The following is a 27,368-nucleotide window of genomic DNA, read 5'->3' on the forward strand; positions in this document are numbered from 1 at the left end:
TGTAAAGTCTAACCAGACACAGCTGGAAAGAAATTAAGTGGTTTGGCATTCTAGAGATTCCAATACACCCAAAGACTTTCAATCCATTTCTCCCTTCATCTGTCCTAGATTCATCCAGAACATGAAGCAACACTGCCTTGAAGAAATCACCCATTGGGACAGAAATGAACCCCTCTGTATTTAATGTCCCAAGAGCACCTGGACCTGTCCAAGAAAATGACTCCTGTTAAGCAATAAAATGCAAAGCATAAAATGATCAAGGGTCTGAGAAAGAGGCAGGCATCTGGCCCTCATGTACCTTCCTGTGGATATACCAGTGGGTCAAAGCACTGATCATGGAGGTGCTGTCACAATTTTACAGGGGCACCACCACCTTCAGACAGTTCCAAGACTGCAGAGCCATGTTGCCTACAGGAGCCACGTGCTGAAGTAACTTTATTAGGATGCTGATTATACAGATAATGCATGTAATTAGAAATGCAGACATTACTGATCTACACACAGTCTGGATCCATACTGTCCAAATACAAGATCATTAGGATCCAGATTAATAAGAGTGATCCAGATAATTAGGAACAGCAGGAGATGAGCACCAGGCTGTCACCTGCTCTCCAGGCACACACAGAGGACTGCTATCAGGGTTCAGGTGCCACATCTCAGCTATACATCTCTTCACCAACTCAGCTGCAAGCCTCAGTGAAGCTTCAGGGTGTGGAAGAAGAAAGAGGTGAAACTGAAGTGCATGTAATTGTCTGTACTACCTTGCATCACCTGGACTATTCCCTCTTACAAATAGTTTTGCTATTACCAGTTTTGCTGGTTTCTTGGTAGCTTGGGATTTACAGCTTGATGTGAGATGGGCAAAGAGGGATTCACCTCAAAGGAGGCATGAACACCCTCTGGTCCCTTCACCCTGGAATGCTGAATGTAGGGAGATAAGATGCATGGCCAAAGATCGCCAGTCACAACTCGCCAGGGCTGCAGCTACGGAGCCAGCAGCCTGCTCCTGGCTCGCACCCAGAGAGCTCCAGTTTGCCTTTCCACATTCCCTAAGGCATTCAAGGCACTCACTTTTGTCTCTGTTTTAATTGTCTTCAAAGGAAGAAATGCAGAAGAACAAAGAAAAATGTGTGAAATGGGAACTATTTATCCCACGGAAGCTAATCCTTATCCAGGAAATGCCTTCTGACATGGTGGGGAGCAGGTCTGAAATAACTGCACTGGATTCACAAGCAGCCACATCCAGGGGACTTTCAGCATCTGCTGCACATACTGTTCAGACACTGAGAGCTGTAAGAACAGCATCATTAGTCAGAAATTTGTGATGTGTCCTTCTGCACACCCAGCCTCCGAGTGAAATTCCAACTTTGTCCCAACCCAGAATAAAAGGCACATTTAATGATTTAGGAGCCAACAGCCTACTTTATGTTTCTTTTCAGTTTCAGAAAATTCTTATCACAATGGCTCTTGAGGCACTGAGCTGGAGAATGATGTTGGATTTGTGCCTCATCAAGAGTACTTGGCACAAACAGGTCACAGGTACAAGGCAGCCAGATGGACACAAGGCCAACAGGAGGTGAATCTGTCTCACCACTGCACCACAGATGGAGCCTGTGCTGGGTCAGATTTTAGCTCCTCTCCTTGAGGAGAAATATACTGGGATACTGGGAAACTCAGCTGGCCCAGCATCAACAGAACCAGCTCCCTCAGGAGATCTGGAGGGACTCTCCCAGGTGTAAGATCCAATCTCATGGCCTGCATGCTGATGGCAGGGTGGCATGCAGGGTTCATCAGTAGGATCTCTGCCATCTATCCCTATCCCCCATGTTTCTACTCTCTAGGTTTAATCAAACCAATTTACAGCTCTCCTCACCCTGCTGTATGTGTGAGAAAGCAGTAGCTTTCACAATTTATGTTACTGATTGATTTTTTTCTTATCTCTGTCCTCACATCTTACCCAACACGGTCCCGGTGCACAGGCAGGAGAATGGTGAGAAGGCCAGGGCTAAAAGGCATTCAGGGGTTCAGAATCATGGAATGGTTTGGGTTAGAAGGGTTTGTACAGACCATCTCATTCCACCCCCTGCCATGGGCAGGGACACCTTCCACTATCCCAGGGTGCTCCTACCCTGGCCTTGGACACTGCCAGGGATCCTGGGGCAGCCACAGCTGCTCTGGGAACTCACCACCCCCACAGTAAAGAATTGCTTCCTAATATCCAATCTAAACCTGTGCTCTTTCAGTTTAAAGCCTTTCACCATTGTCCTGTCACTCCACGCTCTTGTAAAGTCTCTCTCCATCTTTCTTGTAGTTCCCTTCAGGTACTGGAAGGCCAGAATTACGTCCATCTCTTCTCCAGGCTGCTAACATAGGCAGAGGAAGTCAGATCAGAAGGGAACACAGGATAGCTCCAGGCTATTTTTTGAACCACAAAACCAGACTCTCTCCCAGTATGCTCCGTTAGATAGCACAGAGTACTGGAACAAATCCTGGGACAGCTCCTCCAGCAGGGGATGAATGGTCCCCTGTTATTGTTTGCAAAAGCACACTGAGCAAAAGCAAACTCTGCAGTGTGGGAGTGCAGCAGCTTCAGAAGAATACGGCAGCAGGTTGGGTCCCTTGTACTCCCTTCACGGATATCTGGCCTTGAAAATAACAAAGATACACCAGACTATCTGTGCTGTGCATGAAAACCTCGTAAAGAGGAATCTGGGGTAATCCAGCCCTGGGTTCTGTTTCAGAAGATCCAGATTTCACACATTTTTGCTGCATGCTCGCTGTTTCTGTACTTAACACCTTCTTTCCCTTCAGGAACTGAAGTCCCTTCATTCCCACTACCCCTACTTCTTCACGTGATCCTGCAGTGATTCCATGTGCCAAGCAAGTCACAATTAAACTCAGGTCACTTTAGGGGCCCATGGTACTCCTCCACTTTGCACAGTCAGCACCAGTGCCCTGCAAAGACAGACATTACCAGCTTGCTTAAGGGAAGCTCTAAATTGCCCCAACATCCTTTCAGTCACATTTTCAGTGTTGTTTCAAGTCTCCCTGATGGACTGCAGGAAAAACAGGGGTCTTTCACAGGTGAGTGCCATGGCTGCATTCTTAAACAAAGGCATGCCAAGAGACAGATGTGGATGGTATACAGTGAACACCAGCAAATGGTGGATGGAAACAGTATAAAAAGCAAAGTTAACCCAGGGCTTCAGCTGTAGTCCCTGCCAAGATGTGTATCACTTCAAAAAGCATACAAGCATTATGTTTTGCAGTTAATCATTCTATTTTTTTGGTTACTAATATTTCTACCTTTGCTTCTGATTTTGCAATCAAGAAGTGCTGTGAGCAGAGTGGTCTCTATCAATGATAGTCAAGAGGAAATCTCAGCACTGCCAAATCTGAAGTTCTTGTAAATAATGGGGAAACAGTTTATGTGCGTGTATTGTGGTTTAACTCCAGCCAGCAACTCAGCACCACACAGCCACCCACTCACTGCCTCCCACCCCTGGGATGGGGAGGAGAATTAGAAAAAAAAAAAGTAAAATTCATGAGAGAAGAACAATTTAATCATTGAAATAAAGTAAAAGATAATGATAATAATAGTGATAATGATGATAATAACAAAGAAATGGGAGATAACAAAAAGAGAGAGGAATAAAACCCAAGACAAGTGATGCACAGTACAATTGAACACCATTTGCTGCTGCATGCCCAGCCCTTCCTTGAGCAGCATTCAGCCCCTCCTAGCCAGCTCCCCCAGTTTATACACTGGGAATGATGTTCTGTGGTGTGGAATATCCTTTTGGACAGTTTGGGCCAGCTGTCCTGGCCTTGCTCCCTCCTGGCTCCTTCTGCAGCTCCTTGCTGGCCCAGCACAGGACATTGAAAACTCCTCCATTTAGAGCGAGTACTACTGAGCACCAACTAAAACATCAGGGTGTTATCAGCATTATCCTCACACTGGATCCAAACTCGGCACTCTACCAGCTACTGGGAAGAAAACTAACTCTGTCTCAGCTGCAACCAAGAGGGCATGGAGTGTGTGTGGATCTCTTTGCTTTGTTTTAGGAAAGAATGTGATTCAGCTCACTATTAGGCAGGACTTACCCTCCAGCAGAGACTGCAGAGGAATATCCACTGAATCCTGAGACCACTGCTGTGTTAGAGCCCCTAACTGGTCCCAGTGCAATCCCCTCCCCACAACACTTGGACTCCCGACTCCTATAGCAGCTTTATGGGGGAAAAGGAACTGAAAATGGCATAGAGGAGGAGCTGGAGATGAAACAAAACTTGACTTCATACAGGTTTCCTCACCACCTTGCCCTCACAGAATCACTGACTGGTTTGGGTTGGAAGGGACATCAAAGCTCATCTCATTCATCCCCCCCACCATGGGCAGGGACACCTTCCATTATCCCAGGTTGCTCCAAGCCCTGTCCAACCTGGCCTTAGACACTTCCAGGGATCCAGGGGCAGCCACAGCTTCTCTGGGCACCCTGTGCCAGGGCCTCAGCACAGTACAGAACTTCTTAATGTCCAATCTAAACCTGCTCTCTCTCAGTTTAAAGCCAATCCCCTTTGCCGTATCACTACAAGCCCTATACTCATCATGTGAGAGCCCAGGATGCTCTGGCACAGATAGTGTGGGATGATGGGATCTGGTATAGATGCACATGGGCCTGCCTGGGCATTATAATGCACCATGGATTAAGTACCTCATTGTTTTGGTACACTCAGCAACCCATCCTTTCAGAAATGAGAGTGCCAGAGAGACCATAGTGGGTAGCACATCTCCCTTTTCTGCCAAAACAGGAGATCTAAAGAAAAGGAGATATTTTCTTGCTCTATTTTCCTTGGCAGACACAACCCTGTCCCAGCCAGGCCATCTGCAGTCCCTTCTTCTTGCATCAGCATGGTTAAACAGGGACCATGTTTGCACACCTGTATGGGAGAAGTTTTGGTTACTGTGGCATGTGACAACAGGCAATCCTGCTGCTGGGACACAGCAAGGACAGGGCCACGGGACTGCACAGGGAGCAGAGGTGACTGGCAGACAGTGTTCCAAGGGGCCAGCTCCACATGTGGCACAGCTCCACATCTGGCACAGCACCCACAGACAGGCTTCAGAGCTCTCCCAAAGCCAGCTCCAACCAGGGCACACCCTGTGCCCAGCCACACAGAGCAAGGAAAGTTCTTAGAGGTACCCATGTGTAGATGCACCCCTTCCTCAGACAGATCAGCAAAACTAGACTATTACTTTGATTTCTTGTTCCTATTTTAGCAGAATTATTGCCAGGACAATTTCTGAGAACGGTAAATCACAACAGAGGATGTCTGCATGGAGAAGAGGTTCCCTGTCAGCAGAGAGCATTGCAAACCAGCAAAGAGAGAGCAGCAGGCAGGGACTGGAAGTTGAAGACAAGCTCAGCTTGAAAAAAATTTGCCAGTCATGAGGATAAGTATCAAGGCTTACCAGGGAGCTGTGCACTTCTCGTGGTTCTTCCATCAAGATTAAGTGCCTCTTTCTAGAAGTTCTGCTCTATTCCAATAAGAGAAAAACCCGGGACCCTGACACCCCTGCCCCAGCTCACGCTGGTTGGGCTTGCAGTCCCTTCTGCTTTCTGAACCTTCCAAGTCCCACGGTGCCTTTGAGCTCAGAAATGTTCAGGCCACTCCCCTCACTGTCACTTCTGGAAGTGTCACCAGCTGCTGTCACCATGGTGGTGGACAGGCAAATCTGGACCCAGAAAGGATGTCTGCAACACATTGTCTAGGAAACAGGAAACCTGAACAATGTGAGCAAAGAATGTGTGACCCCAGTGAAATCCTCCTCCATCTGTATTTGATGCCTGGAAAAGGGATCAAAGCGTCTCTCAAAACATTAAAACCCACTGTGCAGAAGCACTTCTCTCGCATGAGATTTCCTAGGATCAGAATTTTGTGTAGCAGGGGCACATACATGAGCCAGCCACCCAACAGGTCTTGTTCTACATGACAAGCGATGGTTTTTGTCTGCAGAAACACAGAGATGGAATTCTCCTGATAAATGCACAGCAGAGAGGAAACAGAAATGAGCAGCAAATGCAGAAGACATCTCAAAGCAGAAAGGGCACTGGAGCTCTTCAGCACCAAACGACATGATAGAGAGGTGGCAAAGGCAAGCACGTGGAATAAGAACAGATCTATGGGGTTAACTCACCTAATCCAGGACAGAAGCACTGACAAGAGGCAGAGGGATTTGCTGTTTAGGTCAGAGCACACAAACCTGACCATCATCTGTGCTTCTTCCCCTGCATCCATGGGCACTGGGCCAGGAATGCCAAGAAGAGGACAACCTGTGTGGGCCAGAGAGCCACCCCCACAGCATCACAACCCTGACCAGGAAATACTATTTCATCTGGGTACTGCTATAGACAGATGGTCTAGAAGCATGTCTGAAGAGAAGCACAGCTGGGTCAGACAGCCTGGATGCTTTATGTGAAGAAGAGCAGCAGCCAGGGCCTGTCCATTGGAGACCTGGCACTTTCTGTCTGCCTGGGCCAGCTCACAACAGAGCAGCACGGCCAGCAGGGAGGTGGTACGTGCCTCTCCCACTCCACCTTTTCTGACTTTCTGACTGTTTTCTTTTTCTTTTCTTTCTTGGTCTTCTTGATCAAGTTAGCAGCAGCCCAGCTCATTCTGCTCCTTTGGAAGAGCACTTGGTATTGTGATTCCCTCCCAGTAGTGGAAAAAAACCCAAAAAGGGTTTTATGCAGCAAAGTGAGGCAACAGGGAGTAACACACATCAGTTCAATTCATGATGGCTTGACCCCGAGGCAAGTTCTGCCTTGCTCAATAGAGGAAAATGACTTCCCATTTTCAAACTGCAGGAAATCCCCATTCTCCTTCAAAGAGAGATCCTGGGGAGGAAACATCTGTGCGTTGACAAGCCTGAGCTCCCTGAAGATGTGTTGGCTTGCACCGTGCTCCAGCAGAGCTCAGACCAGGAGCAATTCCCAACACACAACCCCAGGGAAAGGAAAGCAAAACAATCCCAAACCCACAAGTTCACGCCTTGAGCAACCTGATCTAACTCTGAACAAGGGGTTGGACCAGAGACCTTCAAAAGTCCCTTCCAACTGAAATTCTTCTGTGATTTTATGATCCTATTTCAGCAGAGCATGCAGCCTTGGAGAAGAGGAGCCTCGGGCTGTGGGAACGGGCTGGAGGGCAGCATCAGCACACTCACCTGCTGCTGCCACCTGTCCAGTCACACTTGCAGACCCAGCAGCACAAGGGAAGGCCACAGTGCCCAAACAAGAAGTTGCCCTGCAGTGCCCTTCCCACAGCTGGAAGATCACTGGTAACAGAAAGATGCAAACTACGCAGGGGAAACTCCCTGCAAGGAGCAATGCAAGGACACAGCATGAATCTGCCCCAGAACAGCCTCTGTCCTGGGGGGAATGGCTTGTTCTGCACTGACAATACTGAGCTTATGTTTCTGTCTAACTGCAGTCTGTATGACCACTGAACCTGGAAAAGCTGTGTGTCAGTCCTAGGGTATGGCGCAGAAAAGGCAGAGCCACAGAATCATAGAATGGTTTGGGCTGGAAAGGACCTCAAAGCTCATCTCATTCCAAGCCCCTGCCATGGGTAGGGACAGCTTCCACTATCCCAGGTTGTTCCAAGCCCCGTCCAACCTGGCCCTGGACACTTTCAGGCATGGGGCAGCCACAGCTTCCATGGGCAACCTGTGCCAGGGCTTCCCCACCCTTAGAGGGAAGAATTTCTTCCTAAAAGCTAATCAAAACCTGCTTTCTATCACTCCAGGCCCTTGTCCAAAGTCCCTCTCTAGCTGTCCTTGAGCCCCTTTGGGTACAGAAAGGTGCTGTATGGTGTAGTTAAAGAACAGGGGTCTGTGTTTGATGCCTGTACCAGCCTGTGCCCTGGCTCAGGAGAAGGCTTGGGGCACCCACAAACCCCTCGGCACTACCCACAGCCTCTCTCTGCCTCGTACTTTGAGTCATTCTGTATTTTGTTCATTTTTATGCAATCTTTCTTGCTCAACATTTGGTTTCCATGGAGTCACATACACTGTGTGAAACAGATTTATATATAGAAAGTGGAACGGGTCATATGATTGGTCTTGGTTGTCACGGCAACCAGCACAGCTCCCCTTGGGCTGAATAGGATGGCACATTCTGCTGGGGACAAGTCACCCTCCCTGGGTGGCCCTGCCCGTGCCACTGCCCTGCAGTGCCAGTCCTCTGCTCTGGGCACTGGCCTTGGCTCCAGCCTCCTGTGCCACCAGCCCTCGTCCCCACAGAGGACAAACCCCTTGCCTGTGCTGAGAGTTGAGCATCTCAGAGTGCTGGCAGGTTGAAGCTAAGGGCTGAACTATGCCCAGCACATACCCACATTCCAGTTTAGCTGGGCAGCTCTCATTTTTCCCAGTTTTAAAAATCTCCTTGTGCTAATAAGTTTCCTCTGTGCCATTCCACTCTGCTTCACTCCTTCTTCGTCCTAAATGATTTCTGCATCTCCATGCAGCTGCTGTTTCCTCGGATGCCATCTCTGCCACCTTCCCACCAGCCAACGGTGGCTGTGACCAGGTGGTGGCCAGCTCTCCCATATCTCTGCACTCCTCTCTTTCTCGTTTGGCTCTGGAACACAGTGTGCATGCTTCCCACCAGCTCTGCCTGGTCTCCAGCCAGATCCACAGCTGCCAAAAGCCTCCCTTCTCACCCGCCCAGGTCCCTGGCTGTGGCACAGGCATGTGCCCAGGACTTTGCTTTAATGTAATATACATGAAAAGCACTGTGCTAGCAGAGGATGAGCCTTCTGGGAATAGTACACTTTTCTCTGTCAGTACCATAAATAAGGGAAAACCAAACTGTTTCTGAAGGATGCATGACCCACAGAGACAGACTGGGTGATGTTTTCTGCCTTGGTGCTGTGTGAGAGACCAAAATGTGTGGGAAGAGAAATGCTCTGACCTGTGAATCCCATCCTGACCCCTTCAAAATAGGGGCTGTCAAACCAGAAGTGAAAAATCTGAGTAACTCCAGTGCAGCTCAGCCCTCTCCCTTCCTTCCCAACATGTGCCTGGTGCACAGAGCCATGTGCCAGACTGGGAGAACTCACAGCCCTGAGCTGCAGCTGAGCCTGGCCCCTGTGGTGGGTCATGTGGGACTCCTGGCACCAGGGCTGGTCCAGATCCCACCACAGACGATGCTCACTCCCTGGCAAAGCAGCAGCTCAGGGAGTGCTTGGCAATAGCTGTCAGTGGGTTTTGGCTGAGGAGGGAAGGTAGGCAGGTGTGAGAAGTAGGAAGCATAAGAAAGATGGCAGGGTTGAGGTTCAGTGTGGGAAAAGAGCATGGGAGTGGGGCCTTGATTTGAGGAGAGTGGTTAGCAAGAAAGACAATGAAAAGCCTTTGACAGCAGGGATTTGGGGAGTGGCAAGTGTGCAGGAGGGTGACAGCAGTCTGCAGAGGACAGCCCAGCTGTCAGTCTTCTCGCTTCTTCCTCTGCCTGAGCTGTGCTCCCTTTCCTGTGCTCATTTTTCTGTGTGCTCTCAGGGGGTGACAGCATGCAGCACTTTCTGACAAGGGTGCAGAGATCTGGCACTGAAGAGCAACCAAGAAAGGGGAAATGAAGTACCAGCCTCTCACCAGGTGCCAAGGACCATGGAAAGCCAGATGGGAGTAGTGTCTGTTCTGAGAAAGCCCATCTAGAAGACAGTGACCAACAGCTGCATGCACATGGCCTCCCTGCAAGGATAATGCACCTGCAGGGAGCTCAGGAATCACCCCCAGGAAAACACATGGTTGTTCTTCCTTTCTGTGCTAATAGACAACAAATCACTTAATGGACAAATCTGTGCAATTCCCTTTGAGCAGTCCCTCTCCTGTATCCAGCTGAGCCATGCATGGACAGGTGATGGACAGACTGACACTGGACAGGAAAAAAGCTGTGGGTGGCCACACTGAGCAGCAGCAAGGAGTTGGCACTGCTGGGTGAAGCTTCTACAGCACGGCCTTGGATGGCCAATGAGGGGACATCTAGACAGACTGCTGTGGTATTAGGAAAAATTTCTTCACCAAAAGGGTGGTCAGGCTTTAGAAGAGGCTGTCAAGGCAAGTTGCTGTCCCTGGAAGTGCTCAGAAAATGTGCAGATGTGGTGCTAAGGGACATGGGTTAGTGCTGGACTTGGCAGCTTTGGGTTAAAGGCTGGACTCGATGGTCTCAGAGGGCTTTTCCATCCTTAGGTGATTCTATGGAGGGCCCAACTCCACACAACAGAGCACAGAGGAACGGTAACAGAACACAGAGGGACAGTGATGGGAGCTGAGATAACCTAATCCCACAAACACAGCACTCTGTGTAGTCACCCTTGTGGTGAGAGCCATCAGGCCCTTGGTTTGGGGTGAAAACCATCACAATGAGTCACAGGAAAGGTTTCCCAGACCGTGGAACAGACTGATGGCGGGATGCAGGGAAAGAGGTACTATAGAAGACAAAGGATGATTAGGGGTGGATGGTTAGAGGAAAAAACAAAGGTGGGGGAAGGGATGAAACCAGCGAAGGGTAAGAGGATTCAAGGAACCAGTCAAACAGGCAGCTGGTGATCACATTTGTCTGTCCATGCCCTGACTGATGACTGCAGTCTGTCCTGTGTAAGAAACCGGGTACTGAAGAGGAAAGAGGCAGACCTTGGCATCAACACGTGAGCTTGGAGACCCCTGTGGGATTCCTTTGTTCAAGGTCTCTCCCCAGGGCTGTTTCTGCTGCTGTACCACTCAATTATTAAGTTATTTTTTTCCCCAAAATTTGATGCCTGACACTCTGTTGTGGGAAACCTGGAGTAGAGAAGTTTGTTCACAAGCCTCACCCGTCTCAGGAGGGATGTGCCACTCTGTCTCTGACACCAGCATCTGGTACGAGGCAGAGCACCAGGGCCAAGTACTCTGAAGGGCTGTGTTGTTCTGGGCATCCAGGGACAACAGGGCCATTGTTGAGCAAACCTTGTACTGTCAGAGTCACCCCCAGAAGCACAGAGAGTCACAAGTCCAGATCAAGCCAGCTGCAGCATTACTGCTTGTCTCCAGTTTGAAATGACCTGCTGTGGGGACAAGTCCCTCTCTGAGTGACTGCAGAGCGTGGCACACCAGCTTAGATGGTCAGAGACCCGAGAGGCAGCCAGGGAGCTGAGGGCACGCTGCTTGCTCCAGGTGCTCTGCCCTGGAAGGGTGACTGGAAGCAGTTAAAAAAAGAAACTTCCCACAGACTTAAATTCACTGTCTGACCCCTCTCTCTGGGCTGGGGCATGAAAAAGGGGGGTAGAAAAGTCACCCTCAGCAGGCTTGAGGGCAAACAAAGAGCTGGGCAGTGTGGCTGCCTTCCGGAATTCCTGTGCCTGTGAGTGCAGCTGGGTTTGGAGAAATGGAACATCTGGGAATAATGCCAAATGTTTTAATGTGGGGCCTCCAGCCTGTGCACTGCAGGAAGCTCAGCCTGGCTGAGCGCTCTCTCTACCTGCGTTGCTGTCTTCCTGCAGCATCCTCTGCAATTCCAGCAGCTGGATGCAATTCCAAACAATGCAATTCCAGCATCCTCTCTCCTGTCTGTGCCAGGGCATGCCTTCACGTGCTTCATTCCTCATACATCACCAGGGTTTTAACAAGCCCCATTCTACAGCTGTGTTCTGCAGTTTCCCAGACACAATAAAATCACTTGATAACAACTAATAATCAGTGTCCCTCCAGGAAGGAAGGGATTCTCCCTTAAAATATAGAGACTCTCCCATATGCACACACAAGCAGAGCTAAGGCACAGCAAGCTCAAAGCTTGCTGCAGTCATCTGCCAAAAACATCTATTTACAGAAACATTTTGGAGCAAGTAACGTATCTATAAGTTAGAAAAGCAAGTAAAAGCATTGTAGGTGAGTTTCTGGAGATCTGGTCTGATCTCCAGAGCTAGTGTACTCTCCTTCTCATGAGAAGTTAACCAAAGGACATTCTGAGAGTGTCCAAAGAATAATCTCAGTTAGTTGCCTGTATTTATCACAGAATTGCCAAATACTTTGGGTTGGAAGGGACGTTAAAGTTCATCCCATTCCAACTCACTGCCATGGGCAGGGACAGCTTCCACCAGACCAGGCTGCTCCGAGCCCTGTGCAACCTGGCCGTGGACACTGCCAGGGATGGGGCATTTATTTATTCATCTTTAACTACTTTTGAAAAGACTTTAACTAATCTTCTCTCTTTTAGGAAGAATGTTGGACAAGGTGCCTGAGAACCTTATGTTTAATGAGCTGCATTTCTGATAATTTTGTTATAAGTACTATCTCAAAACCCACTAAATTAAACAAAATTGGAATAGTTAGCTCAGATTATGTTCCTGGCCCAAGGCCTTATGCAATCTTTCGGCATATTATAACTACACTTCCCTCTACTTTAAAATGAAATTTGCTTCCCCCTGTTGCTGTGGTTGGGCAGATCCCCACATAACACACCTCACTACTTTTGCATGCAGCCGGGATGGAAATCTTTTATTTACAAACACCCTCAATTTTTCTTGAACGGTGTTTCCCTGCAGAGGAAATCTGTTCCCTGGATTAAATGGCCCTCCGTGACCAAAACTTTGGGAACCTCAGATGCAGAGAAAGCAATGAAATGGCCAAGATACAAAGTGCTGCCAGATGCACATTCCTGCGCCCTCCCTTGTAATCTCTCTCAGGCGTGGGGAATGTGACTGTTGTGCCTGTAACTCCAGAGCACAATGCACTCACACAGACACACCACCTCTATTTTTTTATTTTTGCTGCTGCTACAGATCTTAATAACTGAGCAAACAAACAAACAACAGAATAAGGCATGGGAGGAAGGCCATTCTCACAACTTGGCAAGCCTGAACGAGGCTGCAGGAGCCCCCGCACGGAGCCAGAGCTCACCCTGCCTGCTGCCGTGGCCAGACAGACGGACAGACAAGCAGCCAGGCAGACAAACAGGCAGATGAACAGGCTGCTCTGAGAGCAGGGCCATATGCCCACGTCTGCTGGCAGGTCAGGGGGGTGCAGGTAGGACTTTAGGTGCAGTGCAGAATGCTTGGTGCCCCTCGCAGCTGGGACACAGACTCCTGCCAGGCTCAGCAGGCAGGGAGAGCCCCAGTGACACCAATTACTGCATCTGCAGCGTTTTTTCCAGGGGCCCCTTCTCTAAGTGTGCCAAGTGTGAGGCTGCCTTTGTACCCTGACAGAAGACTGAGATGTCTCTCAGGAAAATCCTCCTTCTCCACCAGGCTCAGCTACCCTGGAGGTTGCTCAGGCGGGACATGCTGAGCATGACCACAGGTATCTCTGCCTGGCTGCCTCAATCCTCTCCCCCAGGAAGGTCTGGGCAGCCACATCAGAGCTGTTTGCTGGCACCAAAGCATGCCTAAGATCAAGGCCAGCCAGTGTGTGACATCCAGGTAATGCAGGATCCTGAAGAAGCCCTCGGTGGGCAGAGCAGCAGAGGGTCTCCAGCGCTCTGCAAGAGCTGACTGGTCCCCTCTTCCCTGTGCTCCTGGAAAGGACCGAGCTGGTTCTCATCGATTCAGCAGCACCAGCAGCTCTCTGCAGCTACTGTCCCCTCTTCAGCATTCCTGCACAGTGGCTCTGCTCCTTCTTCTGGCCTTTATGATTTGGAGGACACAAGCACAGGACACCTGTGTGTTTCTCCCACATGCAAGCTTCCCAGGACTGTAATGTGAGCAGCCATTTCACTAGAGCAGTCCTTGGGGAAGTGAATGCCTCTTATCTCTGGCTGAAATTAAAGGGTTTCTTCACGTTCACCTTCTAATTAGTGGCCTACGTCTGAGGTAAAAAACCTGTTTCTTGTCCTCATAGCTGCTGCTCCTGGCCTTCTACACACTGAGGGGACATCAGATCTCATTTGCCTGGTTTAGCTCTTTTTAATGAAACTCCACCATACAAACATTTCATCTGAGAAGAAGAATACCCAGATCACCGCATTTGTGCAGTGAAAGTCATTCAGTCCCAGTCCATATGCAAGAATAACATTTAAGGCAGCACACTGGTGGGGAGGACTGCAGAGACGAGGGACAGCAAAGGCAGACCTCAAGGAAAGTGCTGGGAGACAGCAGTGGCAGCTGAGCAGGAGACCTGCTGGTGGGAGATGACCAACTGCAGATTGGTCAGACGTGTGCAGAAAAATGGAGGAGGCAGAAACACACAGGAAATATCAATTCAATATTCAGCTCAGAAAAAATGAAAGTAGGAGAAAACAGCCCAAAAAAAACAGCCAGCAGGGAGGAAATCCCTGGAAACAGTTACTGATGAATTTTAATTGGCCCAGTGCAGTAACTGAGCATCCTCAGAAGAACACAATGAATGTCACTGGGTCCCCTCCACCCTCTCGCTTTTCCCAGTCAGTCTCCTGTCCCCCTAACGCTGATTTAAAGATGATGATGAATAAACTGGCCATTTTAAAACTGCCTGGCACCTCAGTCCCTGGGACTATCCTGCCAGGAGGATGCACTTCCAACATGGTCCAGACACTACGACCTGCTGCATGCTCCAGATTCATCAAACCACACTCTCAAATCAGATTAAAAAAAATATATTGGTTTGATTGCTCTACACCTAGCAAGTTAATCTTGTTTATGGAACTGGGCATTTCAGTATCTGTCTTCCTCTTATGTCCATTACAGCACATAATTACCCATTACATCATCAGTGAATTTGAATAATTGTAATATGGAAACATCAGAAGTCACTGGGACTGGAAAGCCTTTGTACTTCATACTAGGCATGTAAGGGAATGAACCTTTTAGACTGCTTTTAAATTAAAAAAAAGCTGCCAGCTATTCCCATGACAAGTACAGAAGTGTAGGTGCAAAAGTAGATAAAATCAGCAGAAAAGTACTAACAGTAACAGGAAATACTTTATAAATGTATATTAAGAGGAAGACCAAGTAAAAGAATAAGTTGCAGCTCAGCAGAGGAGAGCCACCCTTGAATGACCATGTTCAGGATATTCAACAAAATGTCATTTGTTAATAAAGAAGTCATCCATCATCAAGTGGCTGTCACAGTTAATACGAACAACAAAGATTTCAGCCTGCAGTAGGGAAAGAATAAGATGGAGAACCCTGAGATTTATAGACTTTTGAAGAACTGGCTCAAAAATCTCAGAGCATTTGCTAACCTTCTTGGAGAATTCACAGAAAATCTAATGCAAAAGAGAGTAAAAAGCAGAGATCTAGAAAAAATGACCCGAATAGAAAAAGAAAGAAGTAGTTTAATACAGGGTAGGAATGAATGAAAGGGGAGTGTCTCAGCTATGCCATCAATCTACTGAAAAGAAAAAGGGTGGCTTATTTTCCCATCCCTCACAGGAGAAAAATGAATTTAACTTGCAGAAGGGAAGGTTCAGGATGGAGGTGGTATTGAAGCCACAGTAAAGGCTGAACTTCTTGAGGAAAATACCAAATAACTATTTATAAGAAATGATGTAGGTATTATTCAGCCTTTCTGAAGCAAAGGAGTATGCCTGTGACTGGAGTATGAGGTACACATATGTATCCTCGGCAGCTGTGTCCAAAGATTACACTATGCTGACATTCCTCTGTGAGGTGGCTTGGAATGGACACATTTGATACGAAAATAGAAATATTATTTAAAGTATGACATCATGTATTAGAAAGAAAATAAAATCTAACCGAAATAATCTAACAATCTAATAAGGACATGCTACTTAGCAAAGATCAACACTTGGAGCTGAAAGTTAAGAATTGGGGTGGGGATGATACAATCTTTCTGACAGCATTCACAATGAAACCTTTCATAGTATTATCACAGCAAAGGTGCTGTCTGGCCACCCTGCACTATCTGGACATCATCACCTCAAAGAGGCATGAAGAAATCATTCCTAGCCTATAAACCCTCTCCACATGAACCTCTGCAAGCTTTTGCATGTGAAGCACGGTAGTATTTGCTGCTGAGGTATTTTGAAGCCTGGGACTGCAAAAACAAAATTAAACCTAGGCGAAACAAGAAAGTTCTGTTGAGTCTGCTGATCCTATTCCACTACTTTAGATGGGATTTTTAAGGCCATGGGGTTTTTAAGTCAGATGCTTTGGTGAAAAGGGTAGAATTCCATTTTTAATCTAGACTTAATATAAAAATAAATGGTCATAAATTTCCAGACAACAAGCTGCTACCCTGTGGAGAGCAGGAAAAAACAAGCATTGCAGCACAGCTTTTGGTACAGCTAATCCAGGAGTCATGGAAACACTCTTGGTATTACCCAAAGCACCAAGCCCCTGCAGGGTCCCCTGTTAGGAGCTTGTCTTGCTCAGGGCACCTCACTGCCTGTGCTACTTCCCTTCTGAGACTTCCAGTGAAGTCCCAACCTCTCTGTGACACCTGTGGTGCTGCACCCAGCTGCCTGAACACTTGCTGGGCTCAGAGAGATGCAAGGTGGGGGAAAAAAAGAGTATTTAATTCTGGGAAGATTTAATTCAAACCCAAGAGCCACTTTCTGGCTGTAAAAATCGTATCTGCACCCTCCTGCTCTGCTGCAGCAGCCTTGGTTGTGGAGGAAGGAACGGGGAGCCTAAGCACAGCCCTGCATTTGCAGGCAGGTCCCACCTCCTGGACACCAAACCTTGGCCTCGTGCCCAGGAAAGAAGCAGGACAATGCAGAACAGATGCTGAATTCAAACTACAGATTGATAACAACACCCTCAGGCTCCTGCTCTGACTTAGCAAGAGAAGAACAGCTTGGCAAGACATGACAACTACATCTCAGTGCAGTTCCTTGTGGGATTGCCATACAGCCTGTTTGAGCACATCCCCAGGCAGAGCTGCTCAGTGCTCTTGCCTCCACTCAGGACTGCAGACCTCAGCTGAGCAGGTGCACACAGCCAAGTCAGTGCTCTCTGATCACCAGGGAGGAAAAGACAACCCAGCTCCTTCAGCCTGGACATCTGAAAAAGCACTGGGAGAGTCCGACCTCAGGAGTTTCTCTTCCTCAGTTGGCTATACAGAATCTGAGTGTTTTGTCTTTTTGAAATAAGGATGAACTTGAGTTCTTCATTGTCTGCAGGACTGAGAAGTTCCTGCCCCAAGGCTTCTCACCTGTCCATGCTGGAACATCACAGCAAAAACAATCCTTGAAGCTTATGAGAAACCTGCCATCTCCCTGGACACCATGTGCTGGCACTTCTGATGGCTCTCTGGGGCAGCAGGACGGTCACAGCACAGCAGAGCAGTTCCCTGAGGAAGCATGTGGTGCTTGACTCCACGCAGAGAAGAAGAAACTGAAGCCATGTCTATCAGTTTCTTCCCTTGAGCTGCTCACCTGCTTCAGGAGGTTGTGAGAGGTTAATCCTCCTCTCCTGGAGACCATAAATGAGCCAGTGGACACCAAACACACACAGCCCCCATCAGGCACAGAGGCTGCTAGGAGGAGCCCTCACTCACACCATCCCAGGAGTTTTCCACTGGTGAGCTCTGGGCAGCTCCTGCCAGGCATAAACCAACACTCATCCCCTTTGGAGAAACCAGCACCTCTTGCATCACTTGTACAGAAGGGCTGGACACCTCTCTCATGAGGTGGAGATAACCTGCCTGAGTAGCACACCTACATGTCAGTGACCAGGCCCAGCTCTGGCTCTGCTGCCATCTGCAACACCTTCCCATCTGTGTGCTCAAACTGCTCCAGCCCCCATCCAGAGAAGCATGGGACACACTCAGCATTCCTGGAGACCAGGCTGCTGCAGCCACAGGGGAAAACCCCAGGGGAGGCACTGAGGTGGCTGAAAGCAGGGTCTGGCCCCTCTGCCCACCCTCAGCATCCACCCTGAACAGGTTCTGGTGCTCGATGGCCTCGTCAGCTCACGCCACACAGAAGCAGCCCCAGCAAAACATCAGTGCTGAGAGCTGGACCAGTGCATGGAGGGAGGCTCAAGAGGGCCCTCAGGGGCTGCTGCTGAGTGCAGATGGAGTTACAGAGGCAGAAGAGGGTTTAAGGGGAGGACAGAGCAGCTCAGGTCACCAGCACTGCCATAGCTCTTCACCTGTCACAGCCCAAACATCCTTCACACCACTCTAAATGTTTCTGTGCATGCTGCTGAATTGGAACAGTCAAAGCTTCCCAGCAGCCTGGGATCTGCAGGATGGCTGTGCCTGGGCATCTGTGCACACGCTGCCCTCCTGTGCAGCCCCCAAGGACCAGTGTCTGTGTCCTGGCACCCACTGGCACTTCAGAGGGGTCAGCAGTGCAGTGCTTCTCCTGCTGCAGCAGCTCTGTGCTGTTCATTCCAAGTTTCTGTAATTGACTGGGTTAAGGGAAAAAAGTCGGTAGGATTACAGAAGGAATTTTTTTGGTGAATTTTGCACAGCTGCAGGATCTCACCATGTGAAGAAAAATAAAACCTGTTTTATTTGAGGGAAATCTGAGAGGTTATCTTAGTTTTGGCCTGACTCTAGTAGTTGTCTTGCATGCTTAAACATATTGAATGTAGTGCCTAATTAATCACACTCTGCTAAACAATGGCAGCACACTACAGTGTATTATTTTCTTCAGAATAATGTTATTTAATAATATAGAGAACTGAAACTACACTGTAACTTGTGGTGGTTGTTCCTCAGGCTGTGCTCCTGTGAGAGGGAACCTCTGGAGCTGAAAGATACTTCCTCAGCATGCTCTGAGCAAAAGTAGTAAATGTAACATTTCATGATTTCCACTGAAAGAGAAAAGTCTTTAGACAGGAAACAGGGCCGAGATCAAAATTAGTGTTACAGGAATAGCTTTCAGATCTAGCTTGCTCCTTTCTGGGGTGATATACTTAACTCCTTCAGCTGAAGATACTGCCTCACTACTGCTGGAGCTGCAGCCTAGCAGAGAGAGGGGAAAATGAACAACCATGAAGAATTTATACATTTATAAATGCATGTATTTTATTTAGATATAAATTAATTTCTCACCTTGAGAAGAAAACATGGAAGTTGTCAAGGAAGGCAGCATCACAAATAAAAGAAAAATCTCACGAGAGAGGAAAAAATTGTGGTGAACAGTAATTCAATCCTTGGAAATATTCTGATAAGGCAACTGAGGTAGTTACACATTATGAGATAGAGAGGGACAGTTGTTACTGCCCACAGAGCAGAATGAGACATCTTAGGTGTACAGGCTATCAAAAGCCAAGCTGTAACCTTATTTGTTAAAATAAGTAAAAACAAGGGAAAAGTATTTGTAAGGATTTTAGCTGCACTGCATTACAAACCAGAAGAAGTTGGATGGCACCTGCCCTTTGAGCATGTCACCAAATCAGAGAGACAGTGACAAACCAAGACCTAAAACCAGACTGGTGCCATCCCTGACAGGCAGAACCCCTCAGGGCAGCTGTCTGCTGGTGCTGGTGCTCCTCTGGGGAGCTACAGGTGTGCACCCCAAGCAGGTACCACCCAGAGATGCTGAAAGGAGCAGCCCCAAGACCTCCCTCACACAGAGCAAGGCAAAGCTCAGTAGCCACCATCACTGCTATTTTCAAGTAAAGGACCAACGGCTCAGATTGATTTTGACTCTTCCAAAGGTGGGATGTGAGAGGATGAAGGTGCACGGTGGTTGAAGTGTGAATCCTCAGAGCTAAGAGAAGAGCAGAAGGCTGTATGAGGCTCTCTCTTGGTGGTGAGGAGCAAACATCCCACCCCAGCACAGGCAGGGGAAGGCCTGAGCATAGCAAGTCACATTAACCACCCCAGAACACCTCCCTGCCATGGGGAGGAAGGAGTAAAGGGTTTTCAGCCTCACTTTCCTCTAACCACAGGCAAACACTGGATCCTCCAGCACTGAAAGCAAAAGCAAATTCCCTACCACAGAAGTGAATGCTGGGATTTGTTCGTTCCAGGGCCAGACTCTGGGTTGGAAACAGGCTGTAGCTTCTGAGTGGCTCTTCACAGGCTGCCAGGGCACACACCCTGACCCCAGCGAGGACACTGGAGCTCCTGCTGCAGAAGGCACAGAAGGGAGGAGGGGGTTCAGCCCTGCAGCTCTAACACCATTGCATACATCAGGGACACATACACAGAGCACTAATCAGTGCTAACACAGGGACTACAGCCAGTCCTGCTCATGTATTTCTGATTCTAGAATCACAAAAGAGGCATTTCCAGAGATTCACATCTTGCCCAGGAAAAAAGCTGCTTTGCTCAGTGCAGCCAGCTTCCTTCCACGTGTCACCAAAATCACTGTGTGCAAGCTTGTAAGACTGTGATATAAAGGCCTTGCTGAGTATCACCGGGTGGAGCCCTGTGATCAAGTTCTCTGACCTAACTGAGTAAAAAATGCAGCCAGAGTTGAAGCATTCAGTAGTTCTCAGCTCCCTTCCCCTTCCACGTGCTACTTGCAGTTGGTGGTCTCTATCTGTGGGCTCCCTGTCTGTGGGGCTGCAAGGTGGCCAGAAGACCTCCTGTCCTACTCCAGCAGGGTCCCACCTCTGAGATGTGGCAGATCCCACCTCCAAACTGACAAGGCTCCCGAGGAGGGTATCAGAGACATGCTGGAAGATGCTCTGCTCCATCCTGCCTCCTGCAGTGATGGGCAGGCAGCACCCTGCTTGGTGCCCAGCAGGCAGCACAGGGCACTGGCCACAGCGATCACAACGTGCTGGGAACAGTGATTTGCACCAGCAAAATCTCCCCCTCAACACTTCAAGTTGCACAGCAGAATTTGCCACGGTCCCATCCCAGAGATGAATTATGTTTCTGGCCCATGATTATGTTTCTGGCAAGCACTGAGAGGAAGCTTTGTCCCTCACCAAAGATTCACATTCAGCCTTAGTAAATGGTGCTGGCCAAGAGCAGAGGAGGCAGCTGGAGTGAGGGAGTCCCCAAACCCTGGGGCAATGCAGCTCAGAGGAACTGTGCACAGGGGTTCGCTGACTCAGGTTTGTTGCAAAATTATTTTCCAGAAGGAATCCACAGATGATTTAAGCATGATTTCTTTTTGGAAATACCTGAAGTTCTATTCTTCATCCCGTAAGAGACTGAGGTTATTTCCAGTCTTCCTTTGGTCCCAGTTATCACTCTGATCATCAGCAGTCTGCAGCGCAAAGAGACAAGTCATAGGCTCTCCTCTAAATCTTGCTACTGAGAGTGATTACTTGGCCTTGGGTAATGAATTAGTCCTATTATACAGCAGCTGGCACGGTAGAAGCTAATCTGCTGCTCAGGCAGCTCATTACATGGGCAGGGCTGGAACTGCTCAGCTGTGTGCTGCACACACAGCCCTCAGCAGCATTTTTGAACTGAATTCTGCACACAGTTCTTCAGGACTACAAAACAAACTACATCTATCAAACCAGTTTCTGTCTGTTCCTTTCTGGGTTAAGCATTTGCTCACCCCTTGGAAATACAATTCCTCTTCTGTGCAATTTCTACATGGCACTTTGCCATATCTGTATCAAATCCAAACTCTGTTAATTCTTCATTCTCTGTCACCCCTTGCAAACTCTGTCACTCCTCATCTCCATTTTTCTCCTCCAAACTCCTCTGTACCAATTATTCCTTCTACCCCACTACCAAAAGCTTGCCAGCTCTGCCTCTTCTACAACCAAATTTCACTTCTGTAGCAACTGGAACTGCTCCTGTACTGCACTAGCTTGTCACTGCAGGTCTGGCTTTGTGGTTTTGTGGCAATGGCTCAAGGAGGAGCATTTCAGCGCACGGCAACTGCAGGGTTTCATTCTGGAAACATGAACAAAGGGCGAAATAAGTGAATTAGAAAGGATCAGGAAGACAAAGCAGATCCAGCCAGCCAATTTAAAAGAACATTCTGAAAGTGCTTATAGATGACCACAGTGAAACTGAGCAGAATGACAGAATAAACTCAACAGCAATGTTGTAGCCATCGTGGCACAAGCATCTGTGTGTGGTACTCTCGGGAGTGCTGATATCTGCTGTTAGACCAACTATCCCAGGTATGCTTGTGAAAGCATAAACTCCTTTCTATGAAGACTTTCAGGAGAAAAGAAGCAGCCAAGGAGTGAAAAAACTACTATATAAAATAAGAAATAGATAAACCAGAAGGCAAAGAGTAGAAGCAAAAAGAGTGAGTCTTCCTCAAATCAAAGGTGAGCCACAAAGGTCTGGTTATGTGTCTGAGGAGTGATGATGCCAGTCACTCCTCAGACAGCTCAGGAAAAGTGAGAAATGTGTTGTAAATATGGTGAAGTTATACACAATTGTTTACATGAGCTCTGGTAAGTCTCCAAAGAACAGGCAACAACACAGGAAACAAAATACACTAGGAATAAATGCAAAGTATTACATATGGAGGTAATAACTGGAATCCTATTGTACTTCTCATGTCCCAAACAATATCAAGTGCAAAGATCCTTGCTCCTTCCCTCAGTCTTTCACAAAAGCTGGTCTTTTAGCAGCCCAGGGAGCTGCTTCATGTTAACCCCTTCCATGCTCCCCATTCCACTGCTGCATTTTTCTCACGCAGTCTCAGAGCTGCTTGGCCTGTCCCTGGCTGAAGGGCTGTGAGAGGGTGAACAGGAGCCACAAACAGTGCTGAACTTCCAGGAAGGACACTGCAGGTGCAGTAAAAAAATGACAATTGACCCTCAGCTGACAGATGTCAAGGAAGCTTTTATCGTGATTCCAAGTAAAACATAGGGGCAAGTTTGGGAAGACCAAATGAACGGCTTGAGACTTTGAATTTTGTGCCTCTGATCCCTCCCCACTTTCACACCTTTCTCCCTTTTATCCACTGCTGGACTTGCTGAGAGTGAAAGAGCATTTCAAAGAGGAAAATTCAGTACTTATGGGACAGCCTGATTATTCCAGACTTCATTTCCAGCCCAGATGAGCTCCTGCTTTCTCTCTGTGATGGGCCAGAGCCTTGCAGCTTGCCCCTGCCTTGGCAACGCTGGGCAGGGCAGATCCTCTGCAGCTTTCACGTCAGCTGCGTCCCTTCTTTGCTGAAAATCATGGAATATCTCCTCGGAGCACTCTGTAAAACATCACACCCCTTCCTTATCTGATCCATTTTATGATACAAATCCCCAGGTGTTCCCAAGGCTTATTACTTCTAACTACCTGTTATCGAGGGCTTTTTCCACTGTGCAAAGAGAGGCACAGAACTGATGGATATGGGTGTATGAAGGGATAGCCAGCAAAGGAGTTAAAGTTGCAATGATTTTGTTCCTGGAGGCTGCGGCAGCAGAGGCCATTCCAAGTGCCACAGAGCTGGGAAAGCCCTGAGAGATCTGTGCAGTAAACAAACTCAGTGCTCAAACAAACACTGGAAGACCACAGTGCTTTTGCTGCCAGCATCACAGTGGGAATATCTGCGGCTCAAGAACAGCCTGCACGGTCTACTCTTACCAACCATGAATGTAGGAAAAATGCCAGACAGGTCTCAAACGATGTCAAAGGAAGATTTTCAACCTTTGCATCTGCACCTGTTGAGGAGCTCAAAGATTAGTGACCAAAGTCATCTGTCAGTCAGCCTAAATTAACTCCAAAGTGCCTCATGCTGATGACTGAGTACCGAGGGGACTGCTCACAAATGCTGACAAAAGTGTGTGTTAAAAGATGCTGGCCTGTTCTGCTGCCAGATATACTCTACAAAATGCAGAGTGGCAGCTCCTGAGTAACCCATGGTACCCCTTTCTGGAATGTGCCAGCAAACAAGCAAACCACAGATGTACTAGGCTAGTACAAAAGCTATTTTGATAGCGTGATGTGGAAAACTGGATTACTAGTACAAGCAAAAAGCTTTCTCTGTTGTTCCATATGCCTGTAAAAGGATTGCTTCCCAGGGCAGTCACCACTGCAGGTACAGAGAAGGTACCAGGGCAGGCAGGGTGCTGTTAGGGAGTTTGTATCCCAGGAAATGTACAGCCTGCTCTCCCTCTCAAGCACAAGTGCACTTGTGCAGCTATGGCAGGTATGCAAGGGGCTCTCCCATGCCTAACCCCGTGTTGCAGGGACTCAGCCTGCTCACCTGCTCTGCAGGTACAGTGCAAACCCATCGACAGCCCTGCCACATACCAACCCTGTGCAGCAGGTCCTCTCAACAGGTAACGTTTTACACAGTGGCGTGACATAAAAAATTCCAAATACGCTAAAGCATATTTATATTTTTCAAGACAAACACCAGTTGAAGCACACTGCTCTTGGAAAACAGTGGCTGAGCAAACTGTTGGCCCTGGTTTCACGCTGTTCTGCATACTCAAGGGCTCATACCAATAGAAGGGAATGTGACATGTAATTAAATATGGCAAATGACACTTTGAAGTGACATGAACTGATGACAGTGTGCAAAGCACAGTGTGGGGACCACCAATTCCATTGTGCTGCTTTCAGGTTTCTCCAGGTCCTCTGTCCCTGTCTGCAAGCACAGAGCTGTGGAGGTTACTGGAAATGAGCACACAGGGAGCAGCCACTGCACTCCAGCCCCAGCTTCTGAAAGGCTTCCAGCAAACCTGCCATGTGTGCACAGATTTAATCTGGTTAGTTAAATGACTGGTTAATTCTACCTAGTCATTTATTATCCCACAAGTAAAAGTGAAAGAAGTAGAAAAAACCAAATCCCACTGAAGCTGCCAGAATTTTCTGGTCTTGATTACGGAACCAAATTTTCCATTTTGCACACCAAAGTAAAGCTTTGTTTTTAGAAAATAAGTATCTGGCATCTTCTCATTATTCCTGCTGTGTCTTTTTTAAACTACACTCAGTATAAAGTGCTGTGCAGTGCATTAAGCACCGGTGTATGTGGCACAACACTCAAGGCACTGAAGGTGCATTTTGCACCCAAGCTGGAAAGGGAGACTTGAGTTCCCCATGTTTACTGCTGCAGAAATCAGTCTTGTATTTTTCTACAGGACACGTGCCCCATTCAGAGCACAGAATGAGCTGGAAATTCTTTAGGGAACTAAGCAATCTTCAAGTGAGTCTTTAAATGATCCACATTTTTCATGGTTGCTCTATATCCACCCTTACCGTGCAGGTGCACAGCAACTGATTTAATCTTTCACATCTAGGAGGCAGATGTCTGCAGGGAGACTGTTTTGAGACTCTCTCTGTAATCCATGGGCCATAAGAGATACTCCACTTTAAGCCTTCCATGGCACTTTTTAATCTTTTAGTTAAGCATAAAGGAAACACATCTGTCCTATGCCATTTTTGTCCAAGGCCAACAGTGCGACTGTTCTCACCTGCTACAGAAGCAGCACCTCTGAGCCCAGCTTCTGCAACTTGTGCAGGGGATGGAAGAGCTCACAAAAAATGCCACAGTAAGACCCTTCCCTTCAAAATCTTGCTTATTTAGGGCACTATTCAGCTTTTACATTTCATCTGTAACTTCAACAGTGCAAGACAATCACTAGATGGATAACAGACACAACTCTCACAGGAGAGGGATTGTGAACTGCAGCATCACATCCTCTTCACATTCTCCTGGGGCTTTAAATTCCCTCAGAACCTTCATTAAAGAGTGATTTTCTGGCAGCAAAACTTAATTTCCTCACCCTTTTATATTTGATTTCATTCACCATTTGCCAGAAATATCAGTGGTCAGATGATCACAAGTTTCAACTCTTAAAAAATACAGTTACAGAAAGCCAGAGATAGAAAAAAGACGCTGTGAAACTTAAACCTCAAGGCAATACTGCAGGATTCTCATTGTCACTCCTCTCATGAATACCTCACTTTGGACAACAGTTTGCTGTTGAATCCTGCAGAGCAGACCAGCCTCAGCGCCTGTGAGCACTGAACTTTGAAAACTTCACCTTTTCCCTGAGACCATGCACAGACATTTTCTCTGCACCAAAAGAACGAAAACCAACCTTGTACACCTGAGGAAATGCCATACCCACTTCAGCTCTGGTTGCTGCCCCAGCAACACCTCCCAGGGGCAGCAGAATGGCCAGAACACTCAGGATGGTGTCACAAGCACCCCTGGGCAGGAGATGAGAATACTACTCCCAGCCTGGCAGTGATGCCATCCACTCTTTTGGTTCAGCACCCACAGCCTTACCACACCACATTAAAGACCAGGTTCTTCCTCATCACCCAAGACTACAGATTGGAGCATTACGTGCTCCACAGAATATCCTTAGAAAAAAAGCAGTGGCAGCAGTCACATCTATACCCAACATCCTCACACATCCCCTCGGTTCTTGTGGCTCTTCATGAATTTTATGTTAAGCTGATTTTTGTGTGGGGAGATGGAGGAACGAGAGAGAGTGAGATAACAAACTCCAAGGATGTGGAAGAACCTTCTGAGAAAGCAAAGCACCACTGCTGTGTGCAGGAGATACGAGCACCACGTACAAACAGCCCCGGGCTCAGGCACACACACAGCCACCCAGGGGCATACACAACCTTACTCTCCTTTGTGCATCAGGAAAAGCCCTGTACCAACACATCCTCTCTTCTAGGATATCATTTCTACATATCATACACATCATACAGCTCCCATGATGGCAGAGAGCAGTTTGGCACAGGAATCCTCTACACATTCTGTGTTGTTACAAAATAAATAAAAGGCATTTTAATTTCTGTGTATTCCTTCCATCCTTTTTCTTTATGACTCCCCAGGCACCACGAAGGAAGCAGTCTGTGCCACACCACGCCACGCCATGCCATGCCATGCCATGCCATGCCATGCCATGCCATGCCATGCCATGCCATGCCATGCCTCCTGCAGCTGGATGTGCAACAACCTCCAGGCTCAGCTGTTTGCACATCTCCATGTCCACGTGGCAGCTGCCCCAGGTTGGGTTAGGTGAGGTGAGTTACCCACTGAGTATTTCCCAACAGTGGAAGCAATGAACCATCTGTCCCACACTTGCAGGTGAAGCCTGCACCAGGGAGAAGCACACCATTCCTTCCTTCCTAAGTGCCTCACAGTTCTGGTAAATCAAGCTGTGGAGAGTGCAGATAAGATCAGTGGCAGCTCGCAGTCCTACTCAGTCCAGCCCGCTCAGTCAGATTCCAGAGCCACCTCCATCCATTCTGGAAGCACACGCTGTGCTTCATACAGAGACTTACATCTGTGGGATGACTGAAGCTATAAAAAGTGCTGACAATTTCCAGCAAATTTGCATATGTTGCTGCTGCTGCTGCTTATATAAGTGATTTCTAGTTAACTACAAATACAAAAATCAAGGCCCAAAATAGATTTCAAAAGAAACCACTTGCAAATGTGACTGAATGACACATCTCTCCAGCCCTCCCAAAATCACTTGTCTAGAAAAACCAGACGCAACAGAGATTTCTCCAGAGGGTCCCATGCAAAGCACCTCCTGGAATACACACCCCTGAGGTCTAACACCATCCCACTTTCTCAACGTCTGTGTGCCATAAA

General features: G+C 47.9%; 1 protein-coding gene across 4 annotated transcripts in view; it reads right to left on the reverse strand.

Annotated features, from left to right (window-relative positions):
* The window catches only part of GAS7 (growth arrest specific 7), an 85,672-nt gene that overhangs the window by 53,199 nt on the left and 5,105 nt on the right, over nucleotides 1-27,368 (reverse strand). Inside the window, exon 1 of one of the 4 annotated variants that reach the window (XM_069032549.1) lies at nucleotides 5,471-5,551. The exons of the other annotated variants lie outside the window; for them this stretch is intronic. Coding sequence (XP_068888650.1) covers nucleotides 5,471-5,503 — 33 coding nt within the window. The 5' untranslated portion in view covers nucleotides 5,504-5,551. Of the gene's footprint in view, nucleotides 1-5,470; nucleotides 5,552-27,368 lie in introns of those variants that run through there. 4 annotated transcript variants of the gene reach the window in all.

This window comes from Aphelocoma coerulescens, chromosome 18, assembly GCF_041296385.1.
Source record: "Aphelocoma coerulescens isolate FSJ_1873_10779 chromosome 18, UR_Acoe_1.0, whole genome shotgun sequence".
NCBI lineage: Eukaryota > Metazoa > Chordata > Aves > Passeriformes > Corvidae > Aphelocoma > Aphelocoma coerulescens.